The sequence below is a fragment of the Pelmatolapia mariae genome, linkage group LG7 (assembly GCF_036321145.2).
Source record: "Pelmatolapia mariae isolate MD_Pm_ZW linkage group LG7, Pm_UMD_F_2, whole genome shotgun sequence".
Taxonomy (NCBI): Eukaryota; Metazoa; Chordata; class Actinopteri; order Cichliformes; family Cichlidae; genus Pelmatolapia; species Pelmatolapia mariae.
Window position 1 is genome coordinate 60,542,611 of NC_086233.1, and position 18,465 is coordinate 60,561,075.

The window sequence follows — 18,465 nt, forward strand, 5'->3', positions numbered from 1 at the left end:
AGAACAGTTTACTGTAGAGTGGATTTGGCTAAAATTGCTATGATGGATTGTGGTTTTGAATTGATACGAATCTTTCAGCGGGAGCTTTGATGAATTTTCAAACTGAATACAGATTCTGGCAAGAGCATGAGCATAGAAGCAATGCATGGCATTGAATTACATACCCAGCGTAACATCACACCCCCAAGGCATATGAATATTGATCTGCGTGCATTTCAAGGTAAAAGGCTGACATGACATGGAAGACAAGCTCAACAGAGCGTGCTCTCTAGCCCATTAGTTCCTTATCTTTCCGACAACTCAAAGCTCCATACAGTGTTTACTCTTCTGACTCGCCACTTACAGAGAGGTGAGGGGAGTTGTGGGAATTAGCAGTAGACCCCTACAGATTAGGTTTAGAGCGATGTGGGTGCGTGGCACACTAGCAGAGTGGGGAGGGAAAGGAAGAGCAATCAGGGTGACAGTCTTAATTTGAACTCTGGTGTGCATAACGCCATAACGCTAGAGGCAAAGACGCTACTCAGCACAGCCCGTCTTAAAGCAGTCATGTTTACACAGTTTAACAGCCCAGATCCTCGGATTTGCCTTCATATTGGTGCATTTTCAGTTTATTTTGTCTCTCTGCGCCATGAGTGCGAGCAGCTCAGAAATGTAATGCCTGATAGGAAGAGTAACCTAAAGTTCAGAGAAGACTTGTGAACGGACTGAACACATGGGAGTGCTGCATGGATAATTCCTCATAACTTGTGCGCCAGTGTTCTCGAGCAAGGCACCTCTAACTGCCGTGTTTGAAGACCGCTGTTTATTTAGCGTCTAGGGAAATGGTGGATCTGCTTTCTCTCGACTTTCTCTGGACAGGAAGCACGAGTGATTATCCTTCAGTCGAGAGAGCGGATTTATGTGGCACACCGCTCGGACGGCTGCGCGTGCTCACGCTGTGCCGCCGTGCAGAGGTTTGAGGCAGAGACCCTCCTGACCATCACACAGGGTGGGGTGCACCGAGGAGCTCCGTCCCCGTGCGCCGCCACGCCCCCGCGCTTGGCGCTGTCCGGTGCTCTAGTGCTGAACGCTGGATGCGAACACAACAAACTGCCTGCAGCGCTGTGGGCTGCCTGCACGCTGCCGTGTTACATGGAGCCGAAAGGCGGATCTCCCAGGATGAAACAGCTTAAAGTTCAGAGGGCTCTCCTGGAAGGACCGCACCGTGGATGGCTATGAAGGAAATGTTTCTCAAGTGTGTTTCCTTTCTTTTTTAAGGATTTCCTAACAACCCCTCTGAGACGCTCGAGGGTACATAACTTGCCACCAACATGATTTGGGGTGTTTTGTTATGCTGCCTTCTGACGCCAGCTGCTGGATATGAAGCACAAGAGCGACTGCCTTTCTTCCACGGGCATGTTTTTGAGAACTCACCGCCGTGTTCTAAAGTAAACGGACTGATTATTCCGGTGAGGCGCATCACCGCGCAAAAATGGTGCCCGGTCTCCGGAATGCACTTCAAACTGTATGGAAACGGCAGTGAAGCTTTCCGAGCCTTCGCCCACCACAAGCGGGGAAGTGTATTGCTCAGAACTTCCAGGGTTTTAGACAGAGAGACTCGCTCAGAATACCTGCTGAGCTTAGGTCTGTGCTGCCAGACCTGCGCACCTGGGTCTATCGTCTTCGATGTTGCGTCGGTAAAAGTGGACGTTTTGGATACCAACGATCATAAACCGACTTTTCGCAGTGCAGACAACATTCACATAAGTTTACATGACACCACTGCCCTCCGTAGTGTAGTTTACAGGCTGGAGGCTGTCGACGCAGACAGCGGAAAAAACGCAGAGTTGACGTATATCTCTGTCCCCCAAAATGGCAGTTTCTATGTTGTCCCGAAAACAGGCGAAGTTTTACTGGTCGACTCAATCCTGGGGCTCCCTTCTAAAGTCAAATTCTGCGTTTATGCCAGAGACCACGGATGGCCCCCTCTGACCAGTAAGGCTGTGTTGGTTACTGTCGCTCCACAGCGGTGGGCGACGCGTCCTGCTGAATTAGCGGGGTCAGCGAGGGCAGGGCGTTCGCCGAGGGCATTACTTGACCCTGGCTCCGTGCTTTCTCTTAACGTGTCCGAAGACGCCAGCATCGGCTCGGTCATAACGAGCCTGAGTCCCACCAGATTTCAATCAGCCAGCTACGAGTTGATTTACCCGGAGTCAGAGAGCTCTCCGGTCAGCGTGGGCCGCGACAGCGGAGATATCACAATAACCAGGAGGCTGGATAGGGAGGCAGAGCCGTTCGTGGAGCTCACTGTAAAGATTCAAGATAAAAGAGGTGCGTTGATTATTCTTCTGTTAATCGGCACTAAACTTAGGCCATGTTTCTCCCCCACCCCCTTTCTCTTGACTGTAATTATTTCCATTGTGGTGATGATGCCCTATTTAAACGGAATGCTTGCACATTACAAGCACATGGTAAAACTGTGCCGCCATCTGGACCTGCTCACCCCTCATCAGAGGAGCCCCCTGAATAGGCCTGACATCTGGAGTGCATTCATTCAGGGCAGTAGGTGTAGCTGCAGCCTATAGGCTTATTCCACAGGTGTGCCACAATGGCATCTATACATCCATAATCCCCATTAGTGACACACTCAGTGGAGACATTGTTAGATGGCTCTTCCAGTTATTTTGATATGGATACAATATTTAAATAATGGTGAGCGATATGGGGCACACTTGTGGCAACGAGAAGAAGAGTATTTTTTAGGTTAAAGATTTATTTTACTTAATTTTTTTAAACTGACTGAATCACATCCTTGATTGACATAGTTTGTGACTGTGAAGATGTTTTCCGAGCTAATCCTTGCAGAGTGGCAAATCACAGCGACCCTCCCTCTCTCATCTGCTCACATTACCCCTCTAATCCTCCTCTCATTCACTCTCTAGTCCCAGGGATTTGAAGTAGCTTTGCCACAGTCAGGAAACCTTTCAAATATTGGAGGGAAGGTGAAAGTCGTGTGTGCATCAGATATTCGAGTTCTGTTTTGCTGCTCCAAAAGTTTACCGTCGAGCTTAAAAACAAGTAAAAAATAAATAAATAAATAAAATAAGGGAATCAAATTGATTTGCTTTGTAATTGAGCTGCACAGTGAGCAGGAAACAGTTTGCACTGTTTTCATTTGAATTGCCTGCTGCTGCTTCATTGCACAGCATGTTCTAGATGGTAATTGCATGGCTGATTGGGACACATTCTTGTAAAGGGTGTCTGCAGTTTTTTTTCTTTTTTTCCCCCAGAACAAGCAAAAACAGTCAGAAATCTCATGCGTAACAGAATTCAGCCGCTCTAGTCTGACAGATATTCAGATCTTCCTCCATTTTACCTCTCTCACCTGCAAAACTCTCCTCTCCTGATCAAAGGCATGGCATGTCCTTTATCCTGTGACTACAGCTTGCCAGACAGAATCCTGACGGCAGTCTGGGAGGACAGGCCTTTCTTCTGCTCGTCTCACTCCCAATCCTTGCATACACATATCTCTGATAGAATGAGTCCATTTTTTATTTTTAGAGGTTTCACCTAATCTCCCGTGTGGTTTTGCATTAGGATCTGCTTTGTACTGCAGCAAATTAGTGCTGTGTCTCAAAGTTAAAGGAGAGAGCTCTTGGAGACATTAGAGAAAGAAGGAGTGAGATGTTTTCTAAATTGTGTTTCTCACTTTGTTTATGTTTGTGTGCAATTATGAGGCTGGATAGTCACATGAAGACTGACCTCAGGTACAAAAACAACATTTTTAATGAGGCCCCATGCGTTGTGTCATCTTGAGTTATTTTACTTATTGAACTCTCCGTGGCACTGAGCCATCCGTGGTGCTGATGGTCACCTGCTGAATGTCAAATAGAAAGCTGTCAGACAGCAGTCTAATAAACAGATCAAACAGCATTCCAGGAAGGAACATTTAACGCTCACCTTAAAAAGAAAGAACGAAAATGTCCGTGATGTGGAAAAATAATCAACAGCATTCTCTCACCCCAACCGGTCGCAGCAGATGGCCCCGCCCCTCCCTGAGCCTGGTTCTGCCGGAGGTTTCTTCCTGTTAAAAGGGAGTTTTTCCTTCCCACTGTCGCCAAAGTGCTTGCTCATAGGGGGTCATATGATTGTTGGGTTTTTCTCTGTATCTATTATTGTACGATCTACTGTACAATATAAAGCACCTTGAGGCGACTGTTGTTGTGATTTGGCGCTATATAAATAACATTGAATTGAATTGAATTGAAAAACAAAGCCATTGAGATAAATCCTAGAGCTTGAAAATGCATTTCAACAAACTGTACAAAGATAAAGTTCTGCATTACTTTTGTAATGATGCAGGTTGCTCATTGCTGCTGCAACAATGTGGGATTCCACTCTCTTGTTGTAAGTTTGTGCATGGCCTCAGTTCCCGTATATGGCTGTAACAGTACTCATGAAAAAATCAAGTCTCTGTTCCTTTTGAACAACACTACTGATGTTGCCGTCTTGTTTTTTTAACCACTACTTCTATTCCCATTGCTACCATAAGCCATCGCTCGCAGATTAAATGTGTGATTTATTTACTGTTTTTACAGCTTAATGCGCGCTTCGGTGGATGATTCCAAGAACACACAGGTTAAAGTCCACGTGGGACAATAAGTACTCACTGTAATTAGCTGGGGGATGCAGATTTTCTAAATGTGTAGTGAATGTGTCCATTAACTAGTTAATGTGGCCATGAAATGCTAATCACACTGGTGTAAGGCTTTCTTATGTTAATGGGTTTGCTGTGGGTACTGCCTTATGATTAGAGTCATCAGAAGAGCTGTTATTAGTGCTGTTGAAAAAGGAGATAAAAAGTCTAGTTTGACACTCTGGTTACATCAATACCACAGCCTTTTTGTTGTAAAATGTGTAAAATGCTTCTGTTTTACTGTGACGGTGCTGGGATTTTGATTTAGTCTGGATGGGCAGACAGACTACTGGAAATAATGACACCTATTGCTTCCTGACTGGGTCTTATCAGTCATAAAAAAATAAACCAGAACATTAAAGCTAGGCTCAGATACCTTTTGTGATTTCATCCTTCTTGTGCAGGTATTCCTTTCTCAATGTCACGGCTTTCCTTTGCCAATGGAGGATTTTTCGGTACTGATCTAATACGTCACTGCATTTTCTTTGGAACAACACCCTATCTGTGTTCTCACACCAGCATGACCACCTTATACTCATGTATTACCTTCAGTAACAGTTCCACCTTCCCAGATGTCAAAGCAAAGAAATCTCCAGCGTTTTTGTAATTGTTCCTCCTTCATAGCATTTTCCAAGAGCAAAAAAAAACTCAGTGTACTCTATGTATGACCAGTACACAGATTGCATGATAGTCTATGTGTTGTAAGGCATACTTGCAGTGATTCATTTGTTTGTTTGTTTTTTAACCTGGACTATAGCGCTCCTCTGGATGGAGATCCTTTTCATTTTATGAAATGATAATGAAAATGCATCTCGGATAAATTATTCTGGCACACTGCAGATTAGGGGAACAGTGTTTCTTGATTACTCTCAGCAGGGGTCCATCCTCACGTACATATTTACCCAAAAGAGCATACGCTTACCAAAAACTCAGCCTTTGCTCCATCCATGAGTCTACGACATGAAATGTTTGAACACTAAGCATTCTGCTTGAGTTTTTGCAGTGATGGGAAAATGTTTTACTTGGATTAATGTTGAATATTGTTTTAATTTGAGATTATCATGTAAATTTTTTTTACTTCAGGATATAATTCAGAGTTGCTGTTTGTCATCCAAGAACTTGATGACTGGGTTTTTGTCAGTTTTTTTGAAGTCTAATAGTCCACTTGGGGAATTTGTAGGGAACTTGTAGTGCAGATTACAATTAAACAGAGTCAATTACAGATACTCGTGATCTCCACTCAGGGAAACCCAGGGAAGTGCTAAGGCTTAACTTATATACCTAGTTGTTTATCTGTTCATTTATATGCACGAGTTACTGCTCTTTCTTTCTCGCACCAGCAACAAATCTACATAGCTTTGTTGTTCTGGCTTTGCCACACAGTACGGCACATTGTGCCACGTTAACAAAGTACCAACATCTTTTCGGGTGGAAACCCATTGATCATAACTGGAATGCTGTTGAGTCTCATGAACTCGATTGAAATTACCTTACTGATATGTAGTGCTGTGATCCCATCTCATATAATTAGTCATCGCTGTGATTGGTATTTTCTGCAACAAAAGTTAATGTAATCATCCAACATACTGTCGTGTCTGACTGCTTCCATTTTTAACAAGTTGGGACTTGTTTATTACTCTTGCTGATTTCTGAAGAAATGTCCTCGTATTACGTACCACCATCGTAGCGCCGTGGTTCATTACACCACTTACTTTTTTAATTACACCCGCAAAGTTAGGAATTACTTTCTGTTTTGTAAAAGTAAACAATCAGAAAACATTTTTTTTGCATAATCTCTTCTCATTTAATTATACTTTGCTCCAAACTTTATTTAACTCTGCAAGCAAAGCATTTTGTGCATCTCATCATCAGCGTTATGTATGGAGAGTGTATGCACATAGATCAAATTAGGATCAAATTTGAACCTTACCGAAGGCACGCAGTCAGGATTTCAGGACAAGCTTTGACACTAGTCCTTCAGCTGTGTTGCATCGCATTTAGCACACAGTAGCATTGCTGTGTTTATTTAAGAAGTTTGTTCTTTCTCGGGGGCCAATCAAAGCATCCTTGCTTTCTCCTTGACTAGATCCCCTGCTAATGTTGGAGAAATATTTACCTTCTAAACTATATTCAGTAGAGCAGAAATCCCCAGAGAAAACAATGATATTTTTCTGACATAGCTTCTATGTATCAAACCAGCAGTATAAGAAAAAAAGTAAAAGCAATGGAAGTAGGCCATGACTCATGACTCACAGAAAATGGTTATGTGGTGTTGTTTTGTGAAGAGGGAGTGAGGGACCTCTACAGCTTCACTTGTAAAGGATTTTTGCTGCCCCACAGAGGATGTCACTTTAGATTTGCGGTGGAGAATTTTTTCTTTTGGTTGTCCCATCCGAAGAATCCCTTTCTTTGCACCTGAGTGGGAATCTGTTAATGGTATTTGACGGGTTAGGAGGAGTATCGAGCAAGTGGTGCATTCCTTTGTGAGTTGGAATGGGGAATATTGAAGTGGTTTCTCCCGCTCCTTTGGGTATCTGTGGGAAGGGTGGCATTCAGTTTGTGGTAATCACCTCTTCTCAGCCCATTTTGTAAGAGAACTGTCTCCTGCACTTTCTTTTTCTCTCCTCCACCCTCGTCTTTCTTCCTGTCTCAGTCTCATAGTCAGCATCTTGCCTCATGCTGTCTTTAATCCAATTTCCCCTTTTCCTACTTGCCCCCGCCCCCCAGCTATATTTGCATATTCCCCTTGTGATGTGAAATGAATTGAGAAGAGATCTCATTTTTGTTTGTAATTTGTGACTGAGGGGCTGTTTGTGTAAGTAGAAAACAATTTCACAAAAAGCTGTCTGCATTTATTAAATTTCGTTAAAAATATTGCCTCTAGTGATTACGCTTGATTTCAAGGCGATCGTGAGCATGTACATATGGTTGCATGTGCGTATAGATGGGGATTATTTTTCATCTACACATCTGATTCTGTAAATTTGTTTGTGTACCAGTCTGCTTCATGTTAAATCTTGCAATTGGCTTTTTGGTATCCAGATTCCCCATGGCAAAGATTCTCAGATTCATTGCTTCTGACAAATGCTTTGGAGCCATAACATGCCTGCAGCATTATATTTCTGCTCTGTGGTCTCTCAGATATCAAACGTATGTGTCTAAGCAACATCCCTGCTGTCCTCTCTTCTCTACAGTCCTCTCATGTATCTGACACGAGAAAGGAAGAGGATGTGGGTGCCACTTTTTTAAAAAGATGGGATTAAGTAGTAAGAGCAAGAGCAGAGAGAAGAAGGAAAGGAGCTCTAGTGCACATCTTGAAGAGATATTTAATGTGGATACAAGACATTACTTTCAGGGACACAGAAAGGTCAGGACAAACTTAAATGCTGAGGGCATGGTTACACCGTGTGGCTTTAAGATCACGAAAGTTAAGTGAGGCAAAGGTGTCAAAACCGAACAGGAAATAAAAAAGAAACAGAGAAGCATGGAGGCAGAAAAAGATGGAAGAAGTGTGTAAATACATGCCAATGTGTGAGATTGTTGCTTTCCGCACCCCTTTAAGCTTCACTGAAAATAAGTAGAGGGCAGCCAGATGAGAGACAGGGAGTTGTATACTGCTGATGAGAGGTCAGCTTGGTGAAAAATAATTGTCAGATGGTTAGAGGGCAGAAGTGAGAAACTGTTGGGGTGGCAGTAGGGGAATGAGGTGTGCATGTACTCTAGTCTGTAGTGCTGAATGGATGGCTACAGGGCACAGGGGGGTGGGAAAAAATATAGCGCTGTGCAGCTGCGAAAAGGGCAACGTGTGCTCGTATTTGTCTGAAGATTGTTGGGGGCAAATGGAAGGAAGATGAGGAGAAAAGTATGACCTGCCCTTTGGAATGGCATGAAGAGAGAAAGCAAAGATGTTCAGTTGAACTTTTTCTCTCTCAGAACAAAGTTCTACACCTTAAGCTGGGTTATCTGCAGATACTGATCCTACTGCTGATCCTATACCAGTGCTATCTTTAACAGAAAATTATATGTGGGACTAAGTGGGATCATTTTTACAGTGGGTAGGATGAGGGCAGAAAAGTTCTACACAAAGCCCTCCATATGAAACAGCAAAACGACTGGTGCATCGAATACAAGCATCACAGGAGCACAGTGTTTTTCCTGGCTCAGGATGGAAGCTTGGAGGAATGGAAATCTATGCCTTTTCTAGTTGTTTCTAATGATTTTATTTTGAAAAAAAAAATGCTCTTATGGTGAATTTTTCTAACTAATAAAACTGGTTAAAGCAATTCTGTCAGTCGTCACGTTCGCCTAATTGTTATATAAGCACCGACATGCAGGACAAAACATGCCTTTCTTTTCTCCTGCCAGTTATTTTGTTAGAGTTTTCTTTTGGATAAAATCTTTTTGCGGGGTTGTCAGAGATTTTCGATACAGAAAAACAAGATCCTCTATCCAATGTAGTCATTATTTGTTTTTAATGCGGTTTTCCGTTAAGGATTGTTTGAAAACCGGTGATTTGGTTTGGGTCACCTAAACTGCTTTGTTTAAAGTGAGGTGAACATAACTGTCATGATTAATAATAGTAACACTGACTCTTGTTGGAGAGAACTCAAAGCAACCAGCGTGACGACAACAAATGAAACCAGTTCCTCTCTGCTGATGGGATCTGTGTCCAAATGGTATGGCTCCTACTCAAGTATCTGCTGACATAACGTTCAAGTTTTAATGGATTTTCTCTCAAATGAAAAACAAATGGAAAAAAAAACTTTAAAATGGCTGCATCCACAATTTTCCCTACAATATTGTATATTAGAAAGAGGTACTTAAATGAGCAAATGGTATAAGACTTAATAAATATTATTTATAAACATTAATAAAATTAATAAATAATACGTACCACATTTTTTCCACATAAACAGTCAGTCAGTGCCCTTCTTTAGCCACAATTATCGTTTTTTGCTATGCTATTACTGACTGTGTTTAAACACCATCAAACAGTTTCAACCTATTAACAGCAAAGACCTGGAGGACTTCTTAGGTCAACTGAACTCCTCTTGCTGTTTAGATGTCCTGCCAACAAGTTTTTTCAAAAAGGTCTCAAAGACTTTGGAGTCAGACCTGTTACAGATCGTCAACTTTTCTTTAATGTCCAACCAAGTATGAACCTTCCAGATCCCTCAGGTCATCTGGATCCATTTTTTTTATCAGTTCCCAGAGTCAGAACCAGACACAGAGAAGCTGCATTCAGCTTTTATGCTCCATATATGTGGAACAAACTCCCAGAAAGCCTCAGATCAGCTGAAACACTCAGTTTATTTAAATCCAGGTTGAAGACTCACCTGTTCTCAGCTGCATTTGAATAAAACACCAAAGGCACACTTTTAAGCTTAAATTTCAAAACTTACATTTTAACTACTGATTTTATCTACTGTTCTGATTTTATCTTCTGTTCTGATTTTATCTTGTTTTTTTAATCAATTTTAAATCATGCTTTTTATTTGTTTTTGTTTTTTAATGTCTCTGTAAAGCACTTTGAATCACCTTGTTGTTGAATTGTGCTAAATAAATAAACTTGCCTTGCCTTGAAATGTTCAGGATTTATATTTGTCTTTTCTAAATTGGGCATTGCTGAAATCGCAGGTTTTGTCTTGGAACAGCGTTTCCCCTTGAGTAAATGTAACTAGCTCAGAACTAGCTAGTTACAGAGCTAGCTGTAACTAGCTTTGAATCTTGACAATTATTGACTGCCAAAGTGAGATCACTTACAGGTCTGTGAACTGACTTCATTTTTGGGGGCAGCACGATGGTTAGCACTGCTCCCTCACAGCAAGAAGGTCCTGAGTTCAATTCCACCATCAGGCCGAGGTCTTTCTGTGTGGAGTTTGCATGTTCTGTGTTTGCGTGGGTTCTCCCCGGGTACTCTGGCTTCCTCCCACAGTCCAAAGACATGCAGTTAGTGGGGATAGGTTAATTGGAAACTCTAAATTGCCCATAGTTGTGAATGTGAGTGCGAATGGTTGTCTCTGTCCATGTGTTAGCCCTGCGACAGACTGGCGACCTGTCCAGGGTGTACCCCGCCTCTTGCCCAAAGACAGCTGGGATAGGCTCAAGTCCCCCCCACGACCCTGAAAAAGGATAAACAGAAGCCAATAGATGGATTTATTCTTATTCTTATTCCTCTGCTAACTAGTCTCACACTGTTTGTCGTAGAGACGCTGTTCGTACCTCAGAATGACCGACTCGTTCGTGTGCTGGTTCTATTCAGATTTTTTAAGTTTTGTACAGTTTCTGAAGTAGTCCACTTTTTCTGTGAGTGACACTGACTTTGAATAAAGAGACCGTCTGCTCCTGCCTCTGCTTCGGTGCATAGTAGTATTACTGCTCACTTCTTCCTCCTTTGTATTCTCAAGGTTCTGAGTTCAAGTACACCATGGGGCACTCTTCATGATCAAGCAGAGCTGTGTGCTCAATGGAATGATACTACTGTAAAAGGACACTGTGCCACTTTGTTAGGTACACTTATGTTCACTGTACAGCAACAAGCTGTTTCATTATACAGAGAGAAAAGGGCTACTTTTCTCGTGTCATGCCACACTGATTTGAATATCGTTGGTGGACTGTTTGACCTGTGTCTCACCATAGTGTGGCTGCAGCCTGCTGTGGCACACTTTCCACTGACTCATGTGGAACATGCAAACTTTGAGTTGCTGTTTGGAAGCTGAAGGTTGTGAGTTCTACTACAGCTTGGCACACTTTTTTCACCATGCTCTCTTTGTCTTTCTCTTGATGAACCTACAGTATGATTAACAGAAACACACTTCAATTTCAGAATGTCTGCCTCTTTATTAGGCACACCTGTTTTCATAAACAAGCTGTTTATCGACAACCTTTTGCTCCCATCGACATCAAGCCACAGTTCGAGTCTACAAGTAGCAAGTATCCCAACAATTTCTCCTGGAGTTGCAAATTCTAGTTATTATTATTTTTATTTAAAATTTTCTTTTTTTAATCCGTCGACACCTTTTCCTAATCACTTGCTCAGTCGGAGTCACTGTCACAAGGCAGAAGTCAAGGTACACCCTGGGCAGTCTATCACAGGGTTATAATTATTAGAGATGCAGTGATTGCAATTTTCTAGTCCAGTTCTTTTGGCCTGTCGATAAAGAGTGTTTGCCAGTTTAGAGTTTCTTTTCTTAAGAGCTGTAATTTACAGCATATACGAAGAAAAATCAACACAAAATATTATTTTCACAATGAAAGAAATAGTTAAAACTTTACTATTTCCCCCTGATCTCAGTAAGATAGATCTCTGACTGAAACAACTGAAAATAAAGTACTCAGCTATAAGAAAGAGCGCTGTTACAAATAAACAGTGTTGGGCAAGTTACTTTGAAAAAGTAATTAATTATAGTTACTAGTTACTTCTTCAAAAAAGTAACTGAGTTAGTAACTGAGTTACAAGATTCTAAAAGTAATTAATTACTTGAAAAGTAACTATTGCGTTGCTTTAAAAAAAAAGTTTAACCATGGGGTCCAGGGTATAATTGGCCATTTATAACTACTTTAGATGTTTCCTCTACATTTCACCTTTAAAAACTATTTACTTTGCCTTGTTTGGTATCATTCTTTTCAGCACAACCTCACGTGTCTGAATTTACAGTTATGTTTTCATTTTGACTGTATTAACATAATTGATCTAAAATCAGACAGAAAACATAAAATCAGAGTAGAAAAAGTTATATTTTTTACTGTAACAACCACAAACATGTTTAATGAATCATATTTCATAACTTTAAATGCAAATATTAATTGTCAATTTTAAAATCCTATGCACAAGTTTTGCAAACAACAAAGTTATTTGCTGCCATTTACCTTTTACCCCTTTTTTAAAAATAACCATTTCAAACTATTTACATAACAATCAGCTGTTCTGCATTCAATAAGATACCACACAAATTATTTGTGCCACTCCAAATATTTCTGTCCACTATAAAGGAGAACATCACAGCCTGATACCTGCAGCAGGTGTATCACTTTTTACCTGGAGACAGCATTCCCCTCATTGTTCTGACACACAACACAAAACTATCCACAACACTACACATTAACTACACACTCCAAACACGCTAAACGGCGCAAATCTTTCACATCTCAAAACTCTCTCTCTCTCTCTCTCTCTCTCTCTCATCACTCCTAAAACTTCCCCCTCTTCCTAAACAACCAAATGTCATGTTTCCATATCATTCTTTGATTGGTCGACATGGTGCATTTTTCCACCAACACAAAAGGGCTGCTTTTTGATTTGTTTTTTTTATTTTTTGCTCATAAGCAGAGAGTGCTTGTTAGCGCTGTCCTTAGACAGTAAACGTGACGAAACTATTGAGGAAAAAACGCCGCGTATATATTGTTTATCATGACTCTGGTTTTACGTGTCCTATCAACACAATTTAAAAACTGGTATATATCACCTTGTTGCTTTGTCATCTTGAAGTGGTCATGTGATTGGCTTACCACGACTACTTTATTCTTCCTCAGTCAAACAGCAGCACTCATGCCATTGTTTTGCCCCCTTAGCTCCAGGTGTTGTGCCAAAAAGTGATCGTCGGGCAGAAAGTGATTGCCGGCCGCAGGAGCGCGCACAGCTGCTTAAAGCTGTAGCGCCCAGATTACTTACAGCTACTTCCGTGCAACTGATATAAGATGCAGAAAGCTGAAGACAGCTTCAACTGTCTGTTTGTTGAAAAATAGTAACGCGACCGCACCACATTTTCTTGTTAGTAACGGTAACAGCGTTGTAACAATAGGAATAGTAATTAGTTAGTTTACTCGTTACTGAAAAAAGTAAAAGCCGTTACTTCTAACGCCATTATTCCCATCACTGCAAATAAATAACTAAGAATGAGTTGCTGTACACTCACCTTGATATTTTTTACCCTACCTAACAAAAGTAGGTGCAACAGATTTATATAACAAACCAAATGTCAGTTACTTACATCATCTCCTAGTATGTTTAGAACTTCACCAGATAACAAGACATCCGCCCTTTTCTCTTTTTCTCTCGTCTCCATAATTTTCCTCGTAATTGCTTTGATCTTTTCACTGCTCATACCTAAGACTCACACTGAGGCTGCTGTCTTGTGGTTGGCTCTGAGCATTGTGTAGCTTTAGCTTTAGCCACTCTGCCTTTGTTGGCTCCTTTAAAATGTCAGTGTTCGGCTGGGGTGGAGGTGACTGCATAACTGTCTTTACAATTGGGATGAATGTGTCACTAAGAGAAAATTATCTTTGGAGACCGAAATAATTATTTTTGTATCAGCTTGCTAACATATTTAAAATGGGACTGTATGTGGATTTAATCGTTCTTGGAACCAGTCCCCAAGTGACCATTGTAAGAACTGCAGTTTTTACTTGTGAAATTGGCGTTTAATGTGATTTTGTCTCGTCTGGCCTTTAACTAATGTTTAAGATCACACATTGCTCTGATCTGGGGTCAGACTGGTAAACCCCGTGTACCAGAACAAGCTGTCAAGGAAGGAAGTGAAGACGTTTACTCAATGTCAGCCCCAAAAATAATTAAAGCTCAAGAAATGCGGACTATTTCTGTTATTCTGTGGGCTATCTTGGAATTACAGAAACGTAGGCATTCAGCCCACACTCATACTGTATATCACACAAGTTGTGTGTGGTGCAGCAGGAGATGAGCGCAAGCATATGTGCTGTCTCACAGGGCTGTGAGGATAGTCATGGCGACAGGGAGTTTTTATTCGGCCAAGGGTCTGCATTATTGATGCCCATTACCACAGACATTGTCAGCTCAAGACATTGCAGAGAGGCAGGCGCTGTCAGGTAAATGTCTCGCTGACCTCCAATAGCACAGATTCTCAGTATTCCTCTGTGCAGCCCGATGTCTACCTGTGTGATAAATGAGCACAGCTCACACATTGAACAAGAAGCTTATCACCAATGGAGAAGCTTTTGTTTTAATAAATCTAATCCATGATGCTCTGACACCAGCTTAGCGGGAAACAAAGGTGTGAGTTTGGGGGTTTTGTTGACATAATTTAATCATCTGCTATTGTGTTTGCCTTGTTTCCCTTAATGCGGAATGATTTGTAATGAACCGGTTATGCTTTAGCTCATTGGCTCGCTGCCTCATCTGCCACTTCCTCCATCCATCTAAAACTTTTGTTTTTGCCCCACCTTTGCATGCTGGGTAGTCTCTCTGTGACATTTCCCCAGAGAGCTGAATTGATTTTGTGGTATTGATTAACTAGGAGCAGTTTTGCTCACAGTCACAAAACATCACTTTAAACAACAATTTATATGTCGCCGAACAGGCTGTGACAGACTGTTGCTGATAGTTTACAAACTCTCAGAGAGGTAGGTGTGTGATTGAGTCGAAGGGCTGATAGAACTGTCCTGAAGCACTCTAATGAATCAGCCTTTCAGACAAGCCTGCCTATAGGCTAGAATGAGCAAGGGAAAATTGGAGCTAGCGCTGGGATATGTCGTGGGAATTCAATGCTCGTGCTTATTTATCTATTTGGTCTTGAATTTTTCAACCTTTTGTACCCAAAGGTCCAATTAACTGAGCATAACAATGGTTGCAGCCCTGCATTCGGTGGCTCAAGAAGGCACTGAAAAACACACAGGACATGGACAACTTTGAAATCTCTGCCGGGTGAACTGTGAACAAGGAGATTTCTTAATGCTGTGCAAAAGATCACATGGCTGGCCAAGTTTCCTAGTGAGATGTTTTGACATGCCGTGAACTTTGCTTTGGAGCAAAGCGGGCAAATTGCAGAAATTGTAGTAATTGCGGGGCACCAATTTTCACATCCTTTTGTTAAAAAGATGAAAATCAGTGCCATCCAAAATGAGATGGTAGAGTGAAGAAAAAGGGTTGCAAAATTTTCGTCTCACTGGCGATCAAAAAGACTATAGAGAAGACTAGGGAATTGAGGCCCAGATTAGAAGATGTGTTTGAAGATGATGTCCATCTCATGGTTCGGTTATTTAATCCATTGCAGAAAAACAGGCAGAGAGAGAGAGAGATAGCGTCCAACTGATTGCAGGAGCAGGTGTCTTAGATGTGGAGATAATGTAGTGCCTCTCAGGGCTGATGGGCATCGAGGGGGGAGCAGTCGAGAGCAACTACATGCTACATTGCTATATGGATGTTTAAAATTAGAGTTTGAGACAGTTGCAGAGATGAAGAATGATATGCAGACAAAGGATCTTAAGATTGTGGGTGACACACAAAAGACAGTATTTGTTCTGATTGTTTCCTGATCTGTCTGTTGTATGCTTCTGTTATGTTCCACCTGTCTGTACTTGGACATTTCTGCTTTATCTGTTCCAATCTTGGCTCAGGCATGTGCTTGTGGAGCATGCATTTTTTTCTCTAAATGTGTTCCAGCTACAAATTTGTGTCTGTTCTCAGCGGAACCACTGAACGTGCAAGGCTTCTTTTTTTTTCTCCTCATCTATCTTTCTCGCTGCCTCGACAGTGTAGAGCTTAATTCTGTCGACTAATCAGACCATATGGTCTCCACAGTCTTATGATGTGCTGAGAAGGATGGGATAGGGATGTTACGGTGTCATAAGTAGTGCCAGCCTTGCTGTGGAAACAGGGAAGCATGCACCACTGCCACGCATTAAGGATCAAGAATTAGAATTAAGTTTCCTGCAGCTCTTAAAACCGCTTTTGTTGAAAATTAAATAAAGAAAATGGCAGGGAAAGGGATCCTTTCAGTTTTGCCTTCAACTTTCTTATTCTACAAGAACTCTGTTGCCTAGACTCTGTCCACAGTTTTGCATGTCATTTTTCACAAGTTATCGACTCATAATTACTTCTGCCCTTTCTGCCCTGACACTGCAGCTGCCATTTAATCGAGTAATTTCAATAATTAATTGTGTGAATGTGCGATAAGTTGGTTTTGATGGATATCTCTAACTGAGAAATGGCTGCGTTTGTCAAACACTAAATTGAGGATCTTACCATAAATGTTGAGTCCGCCCCGTGAATAATTGTGCGTTCAAAGTTACAAATGAGTCACTCAGCTTGTCTTAATATTTGGATTGAGTGCAAGATCACCCTATATTTACACTAAATCCGACTGATGGAGTGTTACTACTTTTAATAATATTAGTATGAGCTCATCCACTGTGAGCGCGTGAACATTATCACAGATTTGGGGCATTAAGGTTGATTATAAATTTACTATGATCATGAATTTCTGTTGTTAACATAGCCGTGATAGCAGATATTGTGATTAATTGTGATGACATAGGGAGGTTTAAGACTTGGATTTCCTCGCACACAGTGGGTGATAAACATTGATCTTTTTTAATCTTGCTGGCCTGCTGCTAATGACGGGAGATGATGGTCCACACAGGACAGACTGCTCACTGGATTAGATATCTAAATGAGGACTTTATCCTCTCTTCCTCTTCCCCCATTACCAGTGAGCCCGCCTGCAATCGCATGCTGAGTTACAGTTTAATGCATGTGGACTAGTATAGTGTGTAGCATGTTTTTTGTGCATCTCTGTCTAAACACACATGGACAAAACGTGTCTGTGTGTGTTTAATCGAAGTGCATTCATGCAAGTGTGGAGAGCTAAGAGTGGAGGAACAGAGCTCAAGTCCTGCTTCACGCAGCTGCTCCACACTAATCTGCTGTACTTCCACAGGAACACATTTGCCGAGCTCAATACATTATTGTACTTTTGCACATAACAGATAGTGATGGGGTGTTCCCGGAATGCCTCCTTCTATGGTGTGCTAAACAAACACAGTCCAGGTCTGGTTTCAGTGATAGATTAATGCTGTCTCACCCATACACTGTGGCTTGTTTTCCCATTAAACCTGTGCGGCTGCCTCTGTTGCTTCTGCCTGGCCCTGGTTTTGCGTTTGTATTCGTGTGTGTAGCATCTGAGCTCGTGCACGGGCTGTGTGTTTGTTGGTTTGCCTACACGAGTGTGTCTATGGAAAGATATCGAAAGTGCTCCTTGGACCACCCCCATCAATCACCAACTCAGAAGGAAATGGAGAGAGGGATAGACGATGGAAAGAAAGATGGAGGTCACCACAGAAAGAAGCATCCAGAACGAGGGAGAGAGGAGACAGAGGAAAAATGGATGAATGGATGGAACAGTCCAGGCTGGCTCTGATTGAGCTGGGTAGTGTAGTTTATATCCTTTAAAGATAAGGCTGGGGAGCACTGCTCAGCAGCTTCCTCCCCCTGTAGCTTGAACTGAGAGTGATAATAAGAAAGCGTGAATGGGGCAAATTGAATTAATGCTGCGGCACACCATAAAAGCCCTAACTATAATGCATTTTAAAATCCTATAATGAGGAAAGAGCTAAAATAATTTCACACTCCAGTGAAGAAGATGGCCCTGTAACAGATTTTGGGCCTGGCCAACACTGCTAGGGCTTTTGTCATTTAATGTGACTCTAGGTGCTATGCTGAAATGATACTTACTCTTACTTGCTTGGGTGCAGCGAGGTGCACGAGGCAAACTTGGTGAACAGCCCATTCAAATTCCTGCAACACATACCAAGCAGGGAGAGACTGGTGCCTGCTGATGTCTCACTCGGGTCAGTTTTTACAGTCTCGGGGTAAAACGCTGTTGCAGGGAGGGCACATCTGCCACAAAAGTGCTCCTCATTACTCTCCATTAAAAGCCTATTCAGTGATGGGGACAGCAGTACAAGTTGGAACCTTTCCCGTTTGTATCCACACATACACACTTGCTATGTACACATAAAAAGCTCAGATGTGTGTT

General features: G+C 41.8%; 1 protein-coding gene across 1 annotated transcript in view; it reads left to right on the forward strand.

Moving 5' to 3' along the window:
- The first annotated feature begins 851 nt into the window (after positions 1-851).
- LOC134631589 (neural-cadherin-like) overlaps positions 852-18,465 on the forward strand; it is a 96,845-nt gene continuing 79,231 nt past the window's right edge. Inside the window, exon 1 of the mRNA XM_063480069.1 lies at positions 852-2,310. Within this exon, the coding sequence (XP_063336139.1) occupies positions 1,311-2,310 (1,000 nt within the window). The 5' untranslated portion in view covers positions 852-1,310. The remainder of the gene's footprint in view (positions 2,311-18,465) is intronic.